This window comes from Corythoichthys intestinalis, chromosome 5 (assembly GCF_030265065.1).
Source record: "Corythoichthys intestinalis isolate RoL2023-P3 chromosome 5, ASM3026506v1, whole genome shotgun sequence".
NCBI lineage: Eukaryota > Metazoa > Chordata > Actinopteri > Syngnathiformes > Syngnathidae > Corythoichthys > Corythoichthys intestinalis.
Window position 1 is genome coordinate 21375380 of NC_080399.1, and position 21734 is coordinate 21397113.

At 39.5% G+C, this 21734-nt stretch overlaps 1 protein-coding gene across 12 annotated transcripts in view; it reads right to left on the reverse strand.

The window, feature by feature from the left end:
* The window catches only part of LOC130916249 (neuronal cell adhesion molecule-like), a 204728-nt gene that overhangs the window by 60458 nt on the left and 122536 nt on the right, over positions 1-21734 (reverse strand). For 11 of the 12 annotated variants that reach the window (XM_057836821.1, XM_057836827.1, XM_057836820.1 and 8 more), the window contains 3 exons: positions 6711-6903; positions 1345-1450; positions 999-1192 (listed from right to left, as the gene is read on the reverse strand). In XM_057836821.1, coding sequence (XP_057692804.1) covers positions 999-1192; positions 1345-1450; positions 6711-6810 — 400 coding nt within the window. In that variant the 5' untranslated portion in view covers positions 6811-6903. Of the gene's footprint in view, positions 1-998; positions 1193-1344; positions 1451-4463; positions 6904-21734 lie in introns of all 12 variants that reach the window. The other variant, XM_057836823.1, reaches the window with a different exon arrangement.

The following is a 21734-nucleotide window of genomic DNA, read 5'->3' on the forward strand; positions in this document are numbered from 1 at the left end:
GTAAGATTAACGTTACTTTACCTTGCTAACATAACTTTAGCCCTGCGGAGGGCTAGGTTTCTATTAATTATGTCTACTGTCGATGTATGGCTAACGTATCTTTCATACAGGCTTCATTTAATCTATTAAAACAGCGCTGTAGAGTGATGAGGGTGTAAAATAAAAATATAATAAAGCTAATTATCAATTTTAGCTCAGTAGCCATTGATGGATAAAACACCAAGTAGCACTGGTACCTAATGTCATCCAATACAGCAGGTATACATTTATTTTGAACACTGCAAAAACTCAAAATCCTATTAGGACTTACAATTTAGACTAACTTAAAACTTAACTAGAACTTAAAAATAGCCTGACACAAACGGAAATTCAATTGAAACAAAGAGGGAAAACACCTAACTTTAAGTGATGTGTGTTATAAGATCTTGAGTTTTTTTTAGTGAAAGCAGGGAATTTGTTGGGGGTTTTTTCTAGTTAAATCTCAGATGCAATTGTTGGCTGTTTTCAACAATGTACATCTATAATAAAGACATTGATGGTCTATAAATGGTTCAATATCAGGTGAAATGTCTTGTTTTCTCATGTATATATCATAATTGACCCCCCCCCCCAAAAAAAAATAAAATGTTATATCCGATTAATCAATTAATCAATGGAATTTCCAGTAGAATACTCGATTACTGACCAATATAGCATTCTGTCTACTACCATAATAAACAACCATATAAATTAGAGACTGCTATATTTAAACATTCAGACAGGGATCAAATTATATTTCTCGAATTTTACTATAATATACTATAAATACTTGGAGAAATACACAAAGGGACATTTTAGATAATGTTTCATGCCTTCCCCATGCAAACCTTTACCTTTCAGGAGTGCCCTTAAGATGGAAAATTCAACTTAGTTTAACGAAAAAGAAAACATAAGCTTAATAAGAAGATGGAAGAAAAAAAGGGAAACTTGGACAGAGAGGACTGAGCTACTGCACTTACTGGGCTGCCGCACCACAATATCATTGGAAACGGCCGTTCCGTGTTTGTTCCGGGCCGTGCACTGGTACGTGCCCTCGTAGTGCTCCGTCCGCTCCCTGCTGATGTCCACCACAAGAGTCCCCGACTGGGCCCTCATGTGCACGTTTGGGTGCTGCTCTAGGTCAAAGTGGGTGCCGTTTCTCGTCCAAGAGAAACTAGGAAACCATGAAAAGAGGGGAAAACAGGAGAGGATTGGATTGGCTCGGATTCAACTTCAACGATTGACATAAAATGCATCTGAATTTACGTATACAGTATTGTATATTAATAGGAAGTAGAAAAGAGTCGTATTTAACCAACTCCCAACCTGGGATGAGGCTTCCCTTTGGCCTCACAGTGGATGACAATGTTCTCCCGGGGGTCGATGATGTAATCCTTGGGGGATTGGTGTGTAATGGTTGGGGGCTGTGGCACTAAAAGCAGCAGAGAGAGCGAGATAATGTTCAACCTTGATCTTCTTTGGAAAGTGGAGCTTTTTAACCAAATTGACACATGCAATAGAAGCTCACGCAATAGAAGCTCTCTTAGTTAACCACCTGTGTAACAGCAAAAAAATTCAAAAAACATGCAAGACATAATTTACTTGGTTTTACCTGTTATGGGACTCAAAGCATATAAGCTCATGCTAACTGTTGTATTTGTATAAAGAAAAAATAAATATATATAAAAAAGAAACAGTGTTGCACTGACACCGATACTCGTATTTGTAACAATATGGCACTAAAGGGACGTTATCACTATTGGGGAGTACTAAGAAATAATGTGTCAATGCTGCGCAATTTGTGCTTTTCAAAATCTAGCTTCCAACCGTTGGTAGGCCTAAGACGGCTGCCAGATGCACTGTGCTAGTCGACATAAAAAAAGATGATGATAGACGTCCAGTCTTGTGGCGTCCAATCATTATTGTACTGTATGTGAAATGAGTTAATCACAAGTAGACCTCCAATCCATTTGAATTGGGAGGGTAGCAGCGAATGAACATCATTCGCTGCTACCCTCCCAATTCAAATGGATTGGACGTCCATAGACTTCACTATCAGTTGACCAAACAGCTTCTGTAGACATTGCGCCACAGATTCCATTACGGGGCCAGGCCAGGCCAGGCAGAGAGTCGTGGTGGCTTTCACTGCGATAAACTCAAACGCACGCTACGTTCTAACGCCGAATTTAGGTGGTAATAGGACGAAAGTTTTAGTGCATACAAGCAGGCAGGAGTGTCTAGAGAGTGATTTGGTTGGGGATTCAAGGTAATTATTATCTAAAATAGCACTATGCATAGACTTCATAATGGTATTGACAGGTCACTTCGGGCACATTCCGCACCTCCCCTTCAAGCAAGGGGCCGCCCACATCAAGAGGAGCTATTCACAAACACACGTGCGGACGCAGCATATGTAACGCTGGATTTAGTTGAAAAAGTAAGAAAGCTGTACTGCATACCAACAGGAAGGATTGTCGCAGGTGGGATTTGTTCGAGGATTCAGGGTAATTATTATATTTTTCGTACCATGCATGCATTTTGAAACGTTGTGAAAAAATCAGTGGGAGAAATTAACTGCTACGGACTAGAACTGCTATCGCCCTTCGACATATTTAAGTAAATAAATTCTACATTCATGGTTTTTTTTTGCTTTTAAACAAAATCGAGACTGTTTTACCCCCATATCTATAAAGAATTGAGGGATTCAAGCATTTATTAACAAGAATTTAAACGTCAAAAGCTCTTTGTTGTGGTAAGGCGGCGCCACAATGTGACTTGAAGACGAACAGCACATTTGACATATTTACTTAAAATAAATTCGACCTGCATGTTTTTTTGCTTTTAACCAAGCATCAAGACTGCTTTACGTCCATATCTATAAAGAATTGAGGGATTTAAGCATTTATTCACAAGATTTTAAACAGAAAAAGCTCTTTGTCTGTGTTTCCACTCGGTTAGCTTTGACGGAGATAGGCCTACTATTAATCGGCCACGCGCCCCGTGTCCCGCCAAAACCATTATGAGGTCTATGCACTATGCATGCACTTTTAAACATTGTGGAAAAAAATGAATAGGAAAAAAATCAGCTTTAGTTATCAAAATTTAAGTAAAATGAATGATAACTGCCCGTTTTTTTTTTTTTTGCTTTTAACCAAGAATCCAGACTGTTTTACGTTCATACAGTGGGGAGAACAAGTATTTGATACACAGTCAATGGGAAAACCCATTGGCAGTGTATCAAATACTTGTTCTCCCCACTGTATATATAGAAATTCCGGGATTTACGCAATTATTTACAAGAATTTTCTACTTAAAAAGCTTTTTGTTTTGTTTTGTGTGTTTTGTGTATACACAATAGCATAACTTTACATTGAAATAATCAGGTAATTTTTGGCCAATTGCTTGTTTTTGGCAAAATACTAGTAGTGTAGACATTTCTGCGTCCGTGCAATCAACAAATTCAGCTTTTACGTGTTTTATTTTATGTAACATTTCAATCTAAAAATGATGAAGGCCTGATAGCCTGCAAGACATGCTGGGGCAATAGTGACATCGGAATTCAAAATAAATAGTGATTGTATATAGAAAAATGCTAAATTTGCTTTTTTTGAGTAAAATTAAGACGATTCTGCATGCTTTCCGCAACTATTAAGCTTCTCATGTGAAAATTGAGTGATTTATGAGCTGTTGAAAACACGTCAAAATTGCCCTTAAAAAAAAAAAAAAAAAAAAAAAAAAAAAAGTTATTTCAAGCAAAAACTGTTAACTACTGCTATTGATCCTGAAAATATAGGTGACTATCTCTGCATTTGCTGATTTTTGTGCATCTACCGTCAAATCTGAGAATTTTACAGTCTTTAGTCATACGTTTTTTTTTTTATACTTATTTTTAAAAAATCAATCAGGATTTTATCAGGGAACAACTTTGAATTTTTTGATGCCACTGCTCACGGAGACTCATATATGCCTAAGCGAGGTGCCCGTTTTCATTTTAGGTCGCTAGTGGCTTTGGTTTTGAAAATATTTGACTTTTAAGTTTTTTAAAATAGGCCCCTTACAGAACGGCTCCACGCCCAGTTTCCCATCAACTGATGGTGAAGTCTATGCGACGTCTATTAACTTCAGTGGCAGCCAATGAGTTAAAGCACTGTCTGACAAAGCTACGGTCGCGATTAATTTACATCCAAGTGAGTATGCAGTATTTTAGTATTTAAAAACGTGGTATCAGTGGCCCATACCACAAAGCTGGGTGTTGAAATCGGTATCAGGGGCCAAAAAATGGTCTCTGTGCAACACTAAAAGAAAACACACACAACCCAAAAGAAGCATGCGACACACTATTTTTCGACTGCAAAAAACACAAATGCCATTGCATCAAATAAAAACAATCCTCAAAGCACAACAAAGCAGCTTCTTTGCGGATGTCACGCTAGCTTGGGACTTACATTTCTCCAGAACTTTCCCCCAAAAGAATCAGCAAAAGTCACAATAAAGAGAATCATACATTAGTGCGGAAACAATAGAAATTCTGCATCCAATTCCATGCAAGTTTGTAGTCATTGATTCAATGACTCTGACTAAATTATTCAATTATTGAGTAAATTATTAAAGTATACAATATCTAAATAGATACAGTACTACTCAGAAAATTAGACTATCCTGTCAGAGCAGCAGTCTTCCCCATGTCTCTTCTGAGCCACCATGAGATTGACTTCTTAAAGGGTGAGGAACTTTTTGCAGGTGCAATCAATTACACATCTGCCAACAGTTTACAAAACTGAATCTTTTCACAGTATGTATTCTTAAGTGTTTGATTTAGGAGTTTGCAGGTTTGGTCTTTTAATAAGCTGAAAATCTTAATCAGAAAAGTTACTGTTAAATAACCAAAGCCTAATGTTTATGTCTTCCGAACGTATTTTATTTTGTAATTCGCCATTACTTCCGGTTACACTTTTATTTTGGTGTATTTCCTGTTCCGTGTGTTTTGCAATGTTGGTAACTTGAAGGCGGGCAAAATTTTGACCTAGTCTAACGGCGCCGCTGGAAGAGGCAGAGCTCTTACGGTGATCGTGGTGATTGTTTTATTTTCTAAGGTGATCGGTTTTATTGCCGTATGGTTAAAGGGAACGTTTTGCAAAGTTTTGATAATAAAAGACACCAAATCATCTGTCAAGTCTCACCCTTATTCGGACGGGTCCACTACAGTTACAATAAGGAACTGCTTTAGATATGTCAATTTGCCTGAATTAGCGCAATAAAATGTGTTGGTTTAATCTTTTACGTTAAATTCACATAATAAAATAACATTTACTTGATATTATAATTGTTTGTGTAGCACTTAATATATCTTTACTTTGTCTATACACATAATAAATTATGAAACTTATTATAAAATTGCATAGCAATATTGTGTAATTTAATCCACCCGTCACTTTTTGCACTATAAAAGCATATATAAAATAATCTGTATAGGAATAATACTTTTGTTTTTATAGTTTGGTTTAAATTAAAAAAAAAAAATTAAAATGGTAAATGGCAATTATAATCATTTATATTATATAGGCGCTATAGCGGCTACTGTAAAACCTGTGAATTTTTATTTTATTTATTTATTTTTTTGTTTAACTATTATGAAATTTTCAAATCAAATCAATTTCTATAGCCCTTTACAAAAACCCGAAAGGTCCTCAAATTTTTTTCTAACATCGATAATAGAGTTCATGATAATTAAAAGTCAGGAAAGTATTATACAATGACATTAAGAAAAAAAAAAACAACAACAACATATCGCGATAAAAGTCAAAACAGCAAATAAAATAATAAAACAGATAAAATCCGAAAACGTCAAACCCCTTCAGAAATAAAACCAGGCTACCCTAGTCTGGAGAAAAGAAAAAGTTGGTCTTTCACTGTGATTTACACAATAATTAATTTTATGATTGTTTTGTTATTATGGTTGTTGAGCTACTGTGTTTCCATTTGTGTCTTTGTGTGGCATGAAAAGCGCTCTGGAAATAAAATGTATTATTATTAATGTAATATTTAAAAAGGCCTAGATTCGTAATGGTGCGTATTTCAGGTGGCAGGCCATTCCATAACCTGGGGGCAGCAACTGCAAAAGATGGGTCACCCACTGTTTAAGTCTCGACCTTGGAACTTTCAAAAGAAACTGGCCAGTAGAACGAAGAGCCCTGCCAGAGTTACAGTGGATTAAAATCTCTGACGTATAAGAAGGAGCCTGACATATTAATAGAATTAAAAACAAACAGTAAAATCAATCAAAACCAATTCCAAAATGAACTAAAAGCGAGTGGAGCGATGAAGTTTTAGTATAAACGTGTTGTAGTAAAATTGCAGGATTTCCAATTGATCCCTTAATATTCTATTCCATCATTTGGTAAATTATAGGAATTCAAATTTGGCTCATAACATTAACATTTGTTTTTCTCATGCGCATGAACCAATATATAATGTACAAGAATGCATATTGTTATGGAATTTTATCTATTGTGTTAATCTGATCATGTATTAATTTTAGGATTTGTATTACACATCAGTCATAGCATAAATTACACCGTTTATAGCCTAAATTTGACTATTTCTTATTTTTTGTTGGTCCTCCTCTTAGTCGACAGTTCAGCTAATGAGTCTTGGCAAGAACTTGTGCTGTGTGTTTTGTTCTGTTGTCTTACGGTCTAGTGGGACATCCAGTGCACTGGCAAGGTGTCCTACTAACACCACCGTCACGAGCATCAGCAAGTGTGGCTCGCCCATCCTCCTCCTCCTCTCCATCGTCAGCGTGCGACACCGAGGTCTGCCACCAAAGAGCCCTGCCTCTCCCTTCTCAGTCACGCGGTAGATGGGACACGTGCACGCTGACTCACACTACAAAGACGGAAAGACAAAAAAATAGAGCATTAGAGCAAGTGAATGAGAGGGACAGACTCATCTCTGCAACAGTGGACACAGATCAATGGCCATACTTTGCAGATAATGGAGGGCGCCGGCGGGGTGCCAACATGAGCTTTTCTTTGCTCCGTTGGGCCACATGCCATCAGTCCAGGGGCCGATATTGATTGCAAATGCGTACTACATCAACAGATGACCTTAACATTTGGAGTCCAATTTCAGACATCAAATCACCCAATACCCCCTCTTTTTATGTTTTAGTTTAAAAAATATCACCACTGGAAGCTGGCTTTTTACCTTTTTGATCATCCATACCCTTTAACTGGGAGCGGCATAAAAGGAAACCCTTTATCAAAGAAATATCTTGTTAATAAATTGAGAAAACAATTTTATTTTCCTGATCTGAAATAGTGGAGAAAAACTTCAATAAAAGCCAGTATTTTCGTTACCAGGGGTCTGGAAAAAAAATCACAATTTTCATACTTAAAGCAACACTTGGTAGCGTTTCAGTTTTGGTCGATTTTAGCGATGCCAATGGACAAGCGCGGTAGTGTTTTGCCTTAAGGAACACCGCACGCCCGCGCAGTGTTGTAAAATCATCATTCAATCAAAACTCAATCTCCCGGTCACCTCCAGATGGATTGAACACCATTTCCGTTTCCAGCGGCTGTGTGAAGGATAAATAGTAATAAGGTAATGAATCCAGTTGTGGCTAAACAATAGCATATGATGGTTAGCAATTGGTGGCTGACGAGTTTGGTTGGGGGGGGGGGGGGGGGGGGCGTCACGCCAGTATATCCTGGTAGCCTCTCTTTTTTCCCTCCTCAGACAAAACTTTTTGTCTCCTTTGATGCTCTGCCACCTATGAAGAATTCACGCGAAAGCGTTCGCATCGACTTCCGTATTTATAATGAATAGGGAAAGGGGGAGTTAGCTTCTCTAGCCAGGGGTCGGACCGCCAAGGCCCCCGCCTTTGGCTGACGCCCAAAACACTACACACCCAACCCCTTTGGCCCTTCCCACAGGTGGTGAGCCCATGGGAAGGGGGACCCACGTTGCCTTTTCGGGCTGTGCCCGGCCGGGCCCCGGCCACCAGGCACTCGCCTTTGAGCCCCACCCCGAGGCCTGGCTCCAGAGGGGTGCCCCAGTAACCTGCGTCCAGGCAAGGGAAACCTGAGTCCATTCATATCATTCATCTTTTGAGCCATGCTTTGTCCGGGCTCTCCCTTAAAGCTAGGTGAGAAGCTTGGTCCTCCACAAGGGACTCAGTGTCGAGCCGCTACTACTCCGCGTTGAGAGGAGCCAGTTGAGGTGACTCAGGCATCTGGTTCGGATGCTTCCTGGACACCCCCCTGGAGAGGTGTTCCGGGCATGTTCCACCAGCGGGAACCCCCCGGGACCCAAGACCATATCTCTCAAGGGCCTGGGAACGCCTTGGGATCCTGCTGGAGGAGCTGGTTGAAGTGGCTGGGGAGAGGGAAATCTGGCCTTCCCTGCTAAAGCTGCTGCCCGCGCGACCCGACCCCGGATTAAGCGGCGGATGGATGGATGGATGGATGGATGGATGGATGGATGGATGGATGGATGGATGGATGGATGGATGGATGGATGGATGGATGGATGGATGGATGGATGGATGGATGGATGGATGGATGGATGGATGGATGGATGGAGAAAGGGGGAAGTGACATATGCCGTAAATAAGTTAACACATTAGTCGTTTTTTGGGGGGGAATGGCAGGGTTCCTGCCTCTCTCCTCAAAGTTTATTAGTGCCGGTGCGATACAGACCCCCTCAAAATATAAAAGAGGTGTCATTCAACTAGTTGTCAGTCAACATATTATCACAAATGTTATGAAAATACTTTATAAAGGTTGAAAAGTTACCTAGTATTGCTTTAAATACTGTGCCAGACTATTCTCCCTGTATTTTTCAAACACTGTGAGAAATAGTCTGGGACCCAGCCCATTAACGGCCTCTCGAGCAAGGTACAAAATCAATCGTCCAATCAGATTCGTTTATTTGCGTGACGTGTTCTTAACGAGTAACATCACTCTGGCGTGCCGAAAGTCGTCTCTACAACAACACAGATGGCGAACGGGAGAGCCGAGAATATATTCCAATCCGCGGTAAAACCAGTTTTAAATGACCAAAAACACATCGAAACAAGTCATTGACAACAGTCAAAATGGCTCGCGCTAGCCATGTTGAATAAACTTCTCCATTCTCAGCTCACGCTAATTACTTGTCGCTTTAACATCACGTCTGCCTGTCGCTGATTGGTCCACTCCGCTGTCTGTTTGCTGTGGCTTGCTCCGCCCTCTGAATTGGATCCGCCGGACGGTCGCAAGACTCAATCGCCAGACTCAATACTGTGAGCAACCGTTTTTCACACGGTCATTTCTACTAGGTGTTGTCTGTCCCTTTAGCCCTTTAATGCATGAATTATTTTATTTTTCAACCCTTACAGGGCAATTATTTAACTCACTGACTGCCATTGACGGCATTAGACGTCCAATCCATTTTGACTGAGAGGGGCTAATGAGCTTTGTTAGTATTAGCCCCTTCCAGTCAAAATGAATTAGACATCTAGCGCTGTCAATGGCAGCGAAAGATGAGCATTCACAGGCAGTCTTCCAGGTTTAAATGAATGTGTATCGATGTCAGTGATGGGAAATGAGCCAAATACTATGAAAAAAAAATTTAGCTTTAAAGTTGACGCTGTAACCAGTGTATATTTCTCTATTTATTTAGTTTAGTTTCATTTAAAAATTTTTTTTTTAATTTTCTGATTTATAAATTTTTTTTATAATTATGAAAAATAAAGATAAAATAACGATTATTAATTTAAAAACTATAAGTATAAAATTAATCATTGCTAATACATGGTTTTTGTTTTTTTTTTATGAAGAAAAAAAATAGTAGCTTACCCTCTAATATTTATATATTCGCTATTATGGGATAGCCGATAATATCGGCCTATAAAAGCATTTTAAAATTATTTTAGAGAATATCGACATTGGTTTTTCATTATCAGTTTTGGGCCAATATGCATGTTGCCTTCAAAGTGAATGTAGAAGCCTTCTGCCTTTGTGCAAGGGCTGGTCACAGCTTAGCACAGCATTTATGCTTATTGACCATTAGATGTCTTCAAACTAAGATGCTTGGGATTTGTTATGTGAGCAGACCATTTGACCAGGGCATCACAATACAATTAGACATAATATAGTAAGTCCATGACCGCATATACAGTGGTAGAGAGGGAGGGAAAAAAAGTGTGGTAGAGTGGTAAGTTTTTACTTTTTTTCACGTTGTTGTTGGCATCGGCTACGGTGAACAGTAGCCATGTTGTGTTGCACAAGTTCTGAAATAAATGATTAAAAACTTGACAAAGCTGGCGAGTTCCTTTCCGGTGTTCCAATAATAATAATTGTCACCTTAACTTATAAAGACTTGCGAACGGCGGTTGCAGGAGGACCGTCAATATCGTGGTGATATTCCAGCCGTATTGTCGAGCCAGTTCACTGAGACGCACACCACGCTCATAATTTTCTTTCATTTCCTTCTTAATTTCAATGGCAGCGTCACATTTTTCCTTTTTTTCACCACCTGCACTAACCTTCTTGGGACCCATGTTGATTTCTCTCACAAGAAAATCCGCCGAGCGTCCGTTTTGAAATGAAATTGCGATGCTGTCATAAATCGTCGTATTTAAAGCATGTTGTCATTGGTCAAGACAAATAACGAGTCAAATTTTATGTTGGATATCAAAAGGATCGTATGTTGATGCAATTGTATGTCGAGGTACTGTACCACTGCATTGGTATCGGTTTGATATCGGCATCGGGATTTGGGGAGTAGGACAATATCTGTAAACGATTGAAAAGTCATTATTAAAGTCAACTCTACCTCTTATGGGTTAAAGGTCTTATGTATCAAAAGGGTTATACAAATTAAAATCTCCTGATATGATTAAGTTTTTTACAGTTTGCCAAATGTGTGCTTATTGTTAAGTGTGGTGAAGTTAAGTTCACTGTCACTTTACAGTCTTGACAACTCATATCCTGAAAAACTCACAAGCTGTGTCAAGAGTATCTCAAATCTCTATAATCCACTGGGGGAAAAAAAAACGTTTCAAAAATTACTTGTTGTGAAATGCTAATGTTTATGTATTCATTGGTTACATTAAAGACTGACCCAAAGTTCATAGGCATAACAAGCAATTATTCAAAATGATACCATCAGTATAATCTGTTATTTGCATAGCTTGTGAAGACTGAACACTGAAATTGGTAGTCATATTCTGCTTTTATCTCGCTGTAAACGCCACTGGCACGAAACGGAAAAGTCGTTGTGAGGCCAGACATAGTCATTTCTCTAATCGCAACAGCACACATTGAACTTTCTGGTCGACTAGAATAAGAAATAAAAATTGGCCTGTCAGACACGAAGCAGCACTGGAGCAGCGCTGATAGTGTGAATGTGGGGGAGGGGGGGGGGCTTTTTGTCTGGGATGAGAGGCGCTGACAGCCAAACATGCTGGCCCCCATCCGGACCCTCCTTTGGGGGACTGGCTTGTTTGTTAGCGCTGCCCTTGGGTCATGATTGAGGAGAACTAGTCTACAGCCCCCTGGCTTTCTTCACACACTCTCCCAGCAGAGTGTGTGCATTGGGCCGAGAGCGCGAGCCAATCACATAGCTGTGTATTATCAAGTAGTGCGGGTGTAAGGCGAGACCAAGTTCAATTTCATCTCGACATACAATGGAACAGCCAAAGTAGAACACAATACGAAACAAAAAAGCTAGTTGCCCCTTTGTGATTACATTTCGACTTATTTAAACACTTTTTGAGGACCTCATTTGAGGCAGAATCAGAGGATTAACTATGTGTCGGTCGGTTTCGAGTTCCTGTGTTTTGTTCCATTGCCGTCAGCTCGATAAGACTTGATGTAGCACAAAAGACACTGAGTTTGATCGTGTTTGACTCTGCCATGACGGGTTTTGCAGAGAGGACAGAGGGTCTCTTTGGATTTTTTTTTTTTTTTTTTTGCTTTGGATCTTTCAATCCCAAACCAGAAGAGCTGACCTGAAAATGCTGCCTTGACACAAACGTCGTAAGACTTGGCATCCACATACGTGCACATCACATTCTGAGTCATAAGGTCAACTTTGTATAGCTAATGTTAACTAATTCACTGCCATTGACAGCGATAGACATAAAATCCATTTTAACCCTTTATCGGGCAAGTGATTATTTTTGGTAGTGAAAAAAACCCTGGGGCTGCTCCTGCGTAGCATTTGCACTCATCTGCAGGACTATCACATGTCTGATGGGATTCACGCATGACGAGGTGCAATTAGACACATTCAAGTAGAAAAACTCGGTGTCAGGATTAGCGATCAAACAGCATAGAATAGGATGCCAACATACTCACACTTACAAGGGATTCACACAAATACTGGGTTCTACACCTCACATGGCTTTTTGTACACAATCACACAATCACTTTTCTGACTGACTCCCCCTCTTCTTTTTTCCTTGGTCATAGGGCCCCCCACATGGTGTCAACCGGAAATACAACTTGCTAATTATAGCACAGACATATTCATAGTTAATGTAGGCGTTCAATGTATTTCTTGTTGTTGTTTGTACTGCTTCTGTCTCTCTCCCCTTATTTTCTTCTGTCCCCACATATATCCTTCCTGCTCGCTGCTTTCTACTAATTAACGAGGCATGTTGGATGATTAAAATAGGAGTATGTTATACTCCCATGTGATACATTAAAACTTCAGAACAATCGGACACACAGATGTCCATTCTCAGTGTCAAGCAGCTGAACAGGACAGGTTAAAAAATAATGATAATAATAATGATAACTGAACCCTATTAAAGACCTTGCATCCACATATGTGGGCATCACAGTTTGGGATTGGAGGCCACAATATGAACAAGTGTGGCCAACAGAAACTTATTTTGGCATCAAATAACACTCTAAAGTAGCTTTGGGTATTATCCGCCATTGACAACAGCAGACGTGTTGCCGTTACTGCATTTTAACTGTGAGGACTAGGTTTGAATGCTCATGTTTCATGTTTTTCATTTTAAATACATATTTACGGAGCCCCGAAATGGACATCAACAGAAATAAAATAAATTTAAACCATCTGGCGCGCACTAGAAACAATCTGGTAAACATTAGCATTAAATTGCATTTAAGCTAGCGGACTTTTGCTACGCAAGTTAGCCAATTGTTCTTTGTGGTACTTAGATCATTATTTATTTATTTATTTTTTTAATATACTGCATATCATTTGAGGATAAGCTCAGGCGCTAGTTGAGTCCAAGATTGAGGTAAAGCTCAAAATGCTAAAAATGATAACACAGGATTTATCCTGTATTATCATTTTTAGCATGCTGAAACTGCTTGTGTCCGATGCGCGCCTGAGGTTAGCCTCAAACGATATACAAAAATAAATAAATGAGGATCTTACAAAAGAACAATTGGCTAACGCGCATAGCAAAAGTCCGCTAGCTTAAATGCTGTATAATGCTAATGTTTACCAGATAGCTTCTGGTGCGCACGAGAAACAATCTTTAAATTTATTTTATTTCTGTCGATGTCCCTTAAGGGTCTCTACACATATTAAATACAATTGTTTAAATATATATGGCTATGTTTCATTATTTAAAATAAGATTTATTTTAAATATGAGAAAAAATCATATTTTCCTTTCCTACTGTTTTATTTTAAAACTGTAAAAAAAATTGAAAAAGTAAACATGAACATATTTTCTGTTAACTCTTTAAATGCCAATGATCACTGCCACTCTTCCCTGTCAAAATGGATTAGATGTCTGGCGCCATGAAATGCACCCAATTAGTTACAATAAAGCTGCAACAAGTAACATTAAAAGTAAATTTGTTGATGTCTCCTTAGTTTCAGTATTGTGTAAATTTGCCAAAGTTACTATCTGGTCAATGTAAAAATATTTCATTTTTAGAGCAACTCTGGTTTATCTACCACCGTCAATGACAGCATACGTGTTAACATTTTGGCTTGGGTGTCCCAAAATGTGATGCCTATGTGTAGGAATGCCATATTTGAGGAGGTTAAACCCACCTTGAACAGAGTTTACTGAAGAAAAACCTTTACGGAAAGGATAAAAGGATATTTTTGTCACCCATAATCTGTGCCTGCAGCAATATTTGAAGCTATAGAAATCAACCATGCACTAAAAAATCGCCACCAGTAATGCATATAATGCAAAATAGGGGCTAATTAAGAATAAAAGTGTTAATTATAAATGTGGAGGTGAACCCTTGCATGGTGATTTTTATCTGGAAAGCTTCCAGGGCGGATTTATTTCACAATTTAATGAGCTGAGGAGGCTCGGCTCTGGCCAGTCGCCATATTTGTACAGACGTGTGTGCGTATGTGTGCTGTAATTATCCCCGTGAGGTGATAAGGAGCCCAACCCCTTGCATCCCTTCTCTCAGCAAGATCTCAGCGGTGTTCTAAAAATGAGGAACCAAGCGCTTCCAAGTACAGAACAATGAGAATATGAATAATGTACACACCTTGCTGTGTTTAAATTGAAGCTTCATGATTATTTCAGGGCAGGAACTTCTCACGTCTTTTTGGGAAAATGACAAGTTCAAACGTGCTGAAAATTCAAAATCATTTTGAAAACAGATGGCGGAAAAGCAAAAAAGTCAATAACGCTAACAACTCCGTTTAGAGTGTTCCGCCAAAAGCTGTCAGACGGCCGATAGCATCAGGGAGGAAATCTTTCCACTGACAGGGCAATCTTTTTTATTCCCTCCCTACCAAACCAAGAGATGAATCAAATGTGCGGCTGATTCATATCTACACATCAGCAAATCATTCAGAACTTCAGAACACAGCCTTTTTTTATCTTTGTCGTTAAAATGTGCTCTTTTAAGAGGTTCCGAGAATTTTACTGTACAGAGATCCCTTGCATATCCACGATTCGAAATTTGTAGTTTCAGTTATTCACAGATTTTGAGGTACAATATCCTTGACACCTGTGCATTGTGTCATCTTCATCATCAGACATCTTCTTAATCATCATTGCCAGTCAAGGAAGGAGCCAGTAGTCCGGGGGGCGGCAACCCGTGCTTTGAGAACCGCATGCGGCTCTTTAGCGCAGCCCTAGTGGCAACCTGGAGCATTTTCAAAAATATATTTTTTGTTTTGATATGGTTTCTGTAGGAGGACAAAAATGACACAAACATTCTTAACGTTTTCCAATGCTGTAAAAATGTGTAGAATAAATATTCAATTTCAACATTTCTATCAACGAAGATTTGCGTCATAGCCTGCGACACAAGGTTGACTGCGCTTGACAGTGACGCCAGTTACGTTCCCTTATTCTCGTTATATGATTGGTCGAAGAGTCGAAATGCTCTCCTATAAAATGCATGTTTAAAAATGGTCACAACAACACTTGCACGAACTGTTGGGTTCTTTTTTTCTGTAACAACGGACGATTTATATGAGGAAATTTTCACCTACTTAAAGACAGGAGAATGCAGCATCAGGACTCTCTCTCAAAAATGTCCCAAGGACCGAAAGGCCCACGTTAGAGAGAGATATGTGCGCACACGTTTGCTCTTTTATATAACTAACATTTGTTATTAATACTTTCTGTGTGTATACACATTTTTAAATAGGCACTTTTATTGGAGAGCATTTCAACTCTTCGGCCAATCATATAGCGAGAATAACGAAATGTCACTGTCAAGCGCAGGCCCCCCAAGGGGATAGTGAGGGCGAGTGGATAGTGTATCTACACCGGGAGATAATAAAGCGTGGAAAACCGTTCACAGATGGTGAGTACATGAAGGAGACATTCATCAACATATCAGAACAACTATTTGCAGACTTCAAAAACAAAACCAAGATAATTAAAAAAAAAAAAAAAAAAAATCAAAGACATACCCAAATAAGGGGCATGTTATGCACGTTCCATTTTGCTGTGTTTCGAAACCTCAAAATAAAAATGACATTAAAAAAATCATATTTCTTTAATGCATTTCTATAATCTCATAAAAGCAATGAAACAAGTCATTAATATTGTAATGAAGTTAAACTTGAGGTGGCATCATACAACAGAGTAGTCACATGGTGCCTTAGATGCACTGCAGGGAATATAAATATTATATCATGAAGGCTCATTATGTATTTTTAGCCGACTTAGTCATTTTGATAGTAGGCTAATAAAGCTAATACAGATACATACAGCATGTGTTGCCTTCATTATTAGGCTTATTTAATTAAGGCTTATAAAATTTTTTGCGGCTCCATGCATTTTTTTTTCTTTTTTCTGGTCCAATATGGCTCTTTCAACATTTTGGGTTGCCGACCCCGCACTAGTCTAATGTGTTATTTTATTTGAAAATGTGATGATTTATATCCGTACAAATCATGTTTTCTTTTATATATCATTTATATCAGAATTATTACATTTGCAGTGCTCAAAGCCAGTTTATAAAAATTATATATATATTTTGCAGATTTTCGATTTTTGCAGAGGAGGCGGTCGCCAATAACAGCGAAAAACGAGGGATCGCTTTATATACTGTAGATGCACACAAATATGTACCAAGGTTATAATATTTGTGGAGTTTATATGATAGGTTAGTTTTAGTCCGTTTAGACCCCAGCCCCCTAATTCAGTTATTCTTATTTACTTTTTGGAGTAGATTTGCTTTTTTTATTATTATTAGTAGTAGTAGTAGTAGTTTTCATTGTTCTTGAAAATATTAGTTTTCATTTACTTTTTATTACTTTTAGTATTAGTTATAGGTTTTCATAAGTTGGGTTATTTGTCAGGTGCAGGATTCAAAAAAGTATAAAATACCTAATCATGTATATTATTTCAATGTATTCAGTGATTTGGACGTGTAAATATAGATAGCATCTGGGGAATAAATATGAAAAGAAAGGGATTTTTTCTCTTAAATTTCAGTACGTTTTATTCAGTTTTGTGAAAAAAAAAATATAGCTTCAGAATTCTTTTAACTATGCTATTATTTATTTTAGTTAATGAAGGTGCTTTTTGTCAATTCTAGATTACTTCAATTTGTTCGTTTTTTTGTCAATGATAATAACTTTGACAGATTGTATTAATAAATATACTGCAGCCTATACAATGTATGTATAAACACGAGATAAATTATGGTCCTTCCCTCAACCATAGTTTGGACGTCAAGACAATGCACGCAACGCAATTGCACTTAATTCCATATAATCCTGATTTATGGACTCATATGTTGTGATTTCTTTTTAAGTGTGGGTTATTTGAGTTAATACCAATGTCTGGAAGACATTTCATTTGAATTGCAGCTTTGGAATTCTGCAATTAGAAAACAGTTGACGCGTTCAACATTTATTTTCTCCATTGTACATACGAGTATACAGTGCAGTGTCTCTAATTTTCATGGGCAAGTGAGTGTTTTATTGTATTGCTAATACAGCGGTTGACATTTTACCCTTTTGTGCCTGAACGTACTGTACAGTAAATGCTCCTAATAACCCATTGATGATGACATCAGTCAGACAGATTATTTCAATTGACCTATTTTTATCAAATAGGATATCCATTGAATTTCCAGCTACTGTAACCCATCGCACGATAATTCTCTTTCGAATCACACCCAACAATGTGCTCAGTTTTATATATAAAAATGATGCAATCTTTAAATAGGTTCTTTATATGTGAGAGCACACTGGGGGATAGCAATAAAAAAAAGTGCCTGGGGCAAACCAGGTTCACTGTGAACACCTGCTGTGACAAATGGAGGTCAATGCTGGAATACAGAACGAGTAAACCCAGTTAGAAAAAAGCGGCTGCAACAATGAGGCCATCACATAAAGCAGATTTGCAGTCAAAGGAAATTTTGATGGTAAATGGCTAAATCTCTGACTGGGAATGACATAGGAAAGTGGAAAAGTCTGGAAGAAGTTTTTATTCATGAAAAATGATTTGCATCTTACTTTTTCAGAATTATTCATAATCCCGCTTCTTTGTGGATTACTTTGAAAAAATTGTTTGGACCATTCCTATTTGAATAGAATAGAATTTGTTTTTTTGTTTGTTTGTTTGGATACTTCTTAAAGGGTACACTACATTACATTTCTCTCACACATTAATGACTCCATTAACATGTCCTACCATACTTTCTAACCAACCAATCTACAATTTAATCAGGTTGGTGCTCATGTTTGAGGTCCAAATTGACTTAGATGCACATCCACGTGCCCGCAAAGGTAAAGGTCACATGAAGCAAGTAGCTATGTGAATGAATAATAGGCAGTATCGTGGAGAAAAAGGAGTATTTGAACCACAATGTGCTTGTCTGGGCAATGCAACACTGACGCAATACTCACTGCTCACCGGTGTAAGAATGAATGGGAATGATTGTGAAGCTGAACACTCATCATAATCAAGTCGAACAGAAACTCGTAGGTTACAGCTGAATGATTGGCTTCGCTTCGTGCCATTAAACAGCTGTGATACGAGGCATGAAAAGAGGTTGATTGAAAGACGTCATCAGAATGCTAGAATATAGAGTTCATCCACAGGCATTTCCAATACAATCTGTGTGAATATCATTTGAGGCTTTCTCTTGATGGCCAAAACGGTTTTAGTAACTGTGATGCATATCTAGTTTCAGAGAATAGTTACCAGTGGTAACTTAACCACTGTTTAACATTAGGGATGGGAATTGATAAGATTTTTACGATTCCGATTCCATTATTGATATTGCTTCACGATTCTATTCTTTATCGATCCTCTTAACGATTCTAATTTGGACTAATGGACTGTATGAGGTTCTGGGTTCAATATATTTTATGGTTCATTCGCCTTAGGGTGTCGGTTAGAACACAAGGAGCGAAGAGTGGAGTTGGTCTTTGGCACTTTTAATCCAACTTGGCAACAGGCACAGCTATATACAGGCAATGGCACTTGGTATGAGAATCACTCAATGAGCAGATGAGCGCATGCGTGGAAAGATGTTGATGTATTTGTATGTGTGTGGAAGACTGGAATGTGTGGGTATATGTGTGGTTCTGAAAGAAAGAATTTTCTGAAAGAAAATTGCATCATATCAGTGCTGATGCAATAATGCAAATTGACTGTAAAGCAGTCAATAACACACATACATGACTCGTACAGTGTAATGTACACAAAGGTTGGGGGGGAGGCGACTGCGCGCGCACAACCCTGAAGCACGCTGCGAAATGCGGTCATCTTGGCCATAAAAGTGGCGAAAACTAAGCACTTTACAGTACTCATATGGATGTACAACATCATCTTAAAACGCTAATCTAACACATTCCCTCTTAACACAAATGTGCAACGCGTATATAATGTAAACAACGCTCTCCTCGACGCAGTGAGGATGAGCGGGAGCAACCAGCCGACGTAACAGTAAAAAGACAAAACGGTTCCGCTGATAACAGCTCTAATTTCTCATAAGAACTTTATGACATGAAGAAGAAATACTTAAATTAATTCATGGACGCACACAGATTAGCAGGTGGCCACACTCTGCTCGAAATGTGCACCTTACGCCTATTCCCGGTCCCAGAATACGCAGCGCTTGTGACGTAGGACAATAACAGGAAGTAACTGACTGGTTGCTATGGGAACGAACGCATGCCCAGGGAACTGTTCTAACAGGAGAACTAAAATTGCTAATAAAATCGTTTAGGATTATTTTAGATGCATATATGTTATCCATCCATCCATCCATTATCTTCCGCTTATTCCGGGGTCGGGTCGCGGGGGCAGCAGCTTTAACAGGGAAGCCCAGACTTCCCTCTCCCCAGCCACTTCAACCAGCTCCTCCGGCGGGATCCCAAGGCGTTCCCAGGCCAGCCGAGAGACATAGTCTCTCCAGCGTGTCCTGGGTCGTCCCCGGGGCCTCCCGCCGGTGGGACATGCCCGGAACACCTCTCCAGGGAGGCGTCCGGGAGGCATCCGAACCAGGTGCCCGAGCCACCTCAGCTGGCTCCTCTCTACGCGGAGGAGTAGCGGCTCGACGCCGAGTCCCTCCCGGATGACCGAGCTTCTCACCCTATCTCTAAGGGAGAGCCCGGACACCCTGCGGAGGAAACTCATTTCGGCCGCTTGTATCCGGGATCTTGTTCTTTCGGTCACGACCCAAAGCTCGTGACCATAGGTGAGGGTAGGAACGTAGATCGACTGGTAAATCGAGAGCTTTGCCTTTCGGCTCAGCTCCTTCTTCACCACTACGGACCGGTGCAGCGTCCGCATTACTGCAGACGCCACACCGATTCGCCTGTCGATCTCCCGCTCCCTCCTACCGTCACTCGTCAGCTGCTGAAGCTAACTCTTGCTTCCCATGGGCTCACCACCTGTGGGAGGGGCCAAAGGGGTCGGGTGCGTAGGGAGTTGGGCGGCAGCCAAAGGCGGGGGCCTTGGCGGTCCGACCCCCAGCTGCTGAAGCATATATGTTATATATAAGTCAATATGGGTTTTCTCCAGAACTCCGGTTTCCTCCCACATCCCAAAAACATGCATGGTAGGCTGATTGAACACTCTAAATTGTCCGTAGGTATGAGTGTGTGCGTGAATGGTTGTATGTCTCCTTGTGCCCTGCGATTGGCTGGCAACCAGTTCAGGGTGTACCCTGCCTACTGCCCTTAGTTAGCTGGGATAGGCTCCAGCACCTCCGCGACCCTCGTGAGGAAAAGCAGCATGGAAATTGAATGAATGAATAAATATGTTATATTTTTCTCTAGATTATTCGACGAGGAATACGGTAGACCCATTAATTGACTTTTGGGAAAAATCACCATTTCTTTAAGTGGTCTCATGAATAATGACCTGGCCTGTAAAAATCAATGCAAAATTACTTGGGGACGGTAAAATTTGGTGAGTGGTCCCACTTTGATTAAACATGTGGTCTAACTTGTGGAATTGAATGTGTGTAACATGAGTAAGTTACATGACGTGAATCGTGCCGGAGAATCGTTAGATAAACTGTCAAACGATTCCATGGAATTGAAACACACGGAACCGGTTCCTACAGTATAACCGGTTCTCGATTCCCATCCTTATTTAACTCATTTGCTCCCAAAAACGTATAAATACATTCTATTTTTAATTGTTTCAGTGTCCCAAAAACATATTTATACGTCTTTTACGTTTTTTTTTGCTTGTTTGTTTGTTTGTTTGTTTGTTTGTTTGTTTGTTTGTTTGTTTGTTTTTTAACAAGAGGCATCTCTAGGTTTTGTTACACCTAAACTGCAATGCACAATGCTGAAAATTCATTTTAAAGCAATAAAACTGGCCACTGGAGGGCAGAAGGCGCATTTTGTAAGAACTCATCTCGGGCCAAGAAAGGAAGTGAAGAAAAATAGTCTGGAAACGGAAGTTGGAGGGATCTTGTGAAGATGCGAGAGAATTTGAGAAAAATGTGGAGAACGATCGGAAACAAAAGGCAAACGACACTGGAGGAGTGTTTTGAAAAGAAAACGAAACCATCGTCAAAGAAGGATTAAAAAAAAAAAATCTATCTTGATGAGACAGACGGTGATGGCCACAACAGCGTCGGGTTCCACACGCGTTCTGCGGAGCTCACGTTGCGTAACTCCTGAGCCTGAGGTTGAAACCAGCGATGAAGATGATTAAAAAAGTGAGACCGATCTTGATCCGGAATCAGATTACTGGGAGCCACCTCATTCAACCGGGAGCAGCCGAGAGCCTTCCCCGTTGTTATGTGAGCAAATTGTTCAACAGTTCAATAGTTT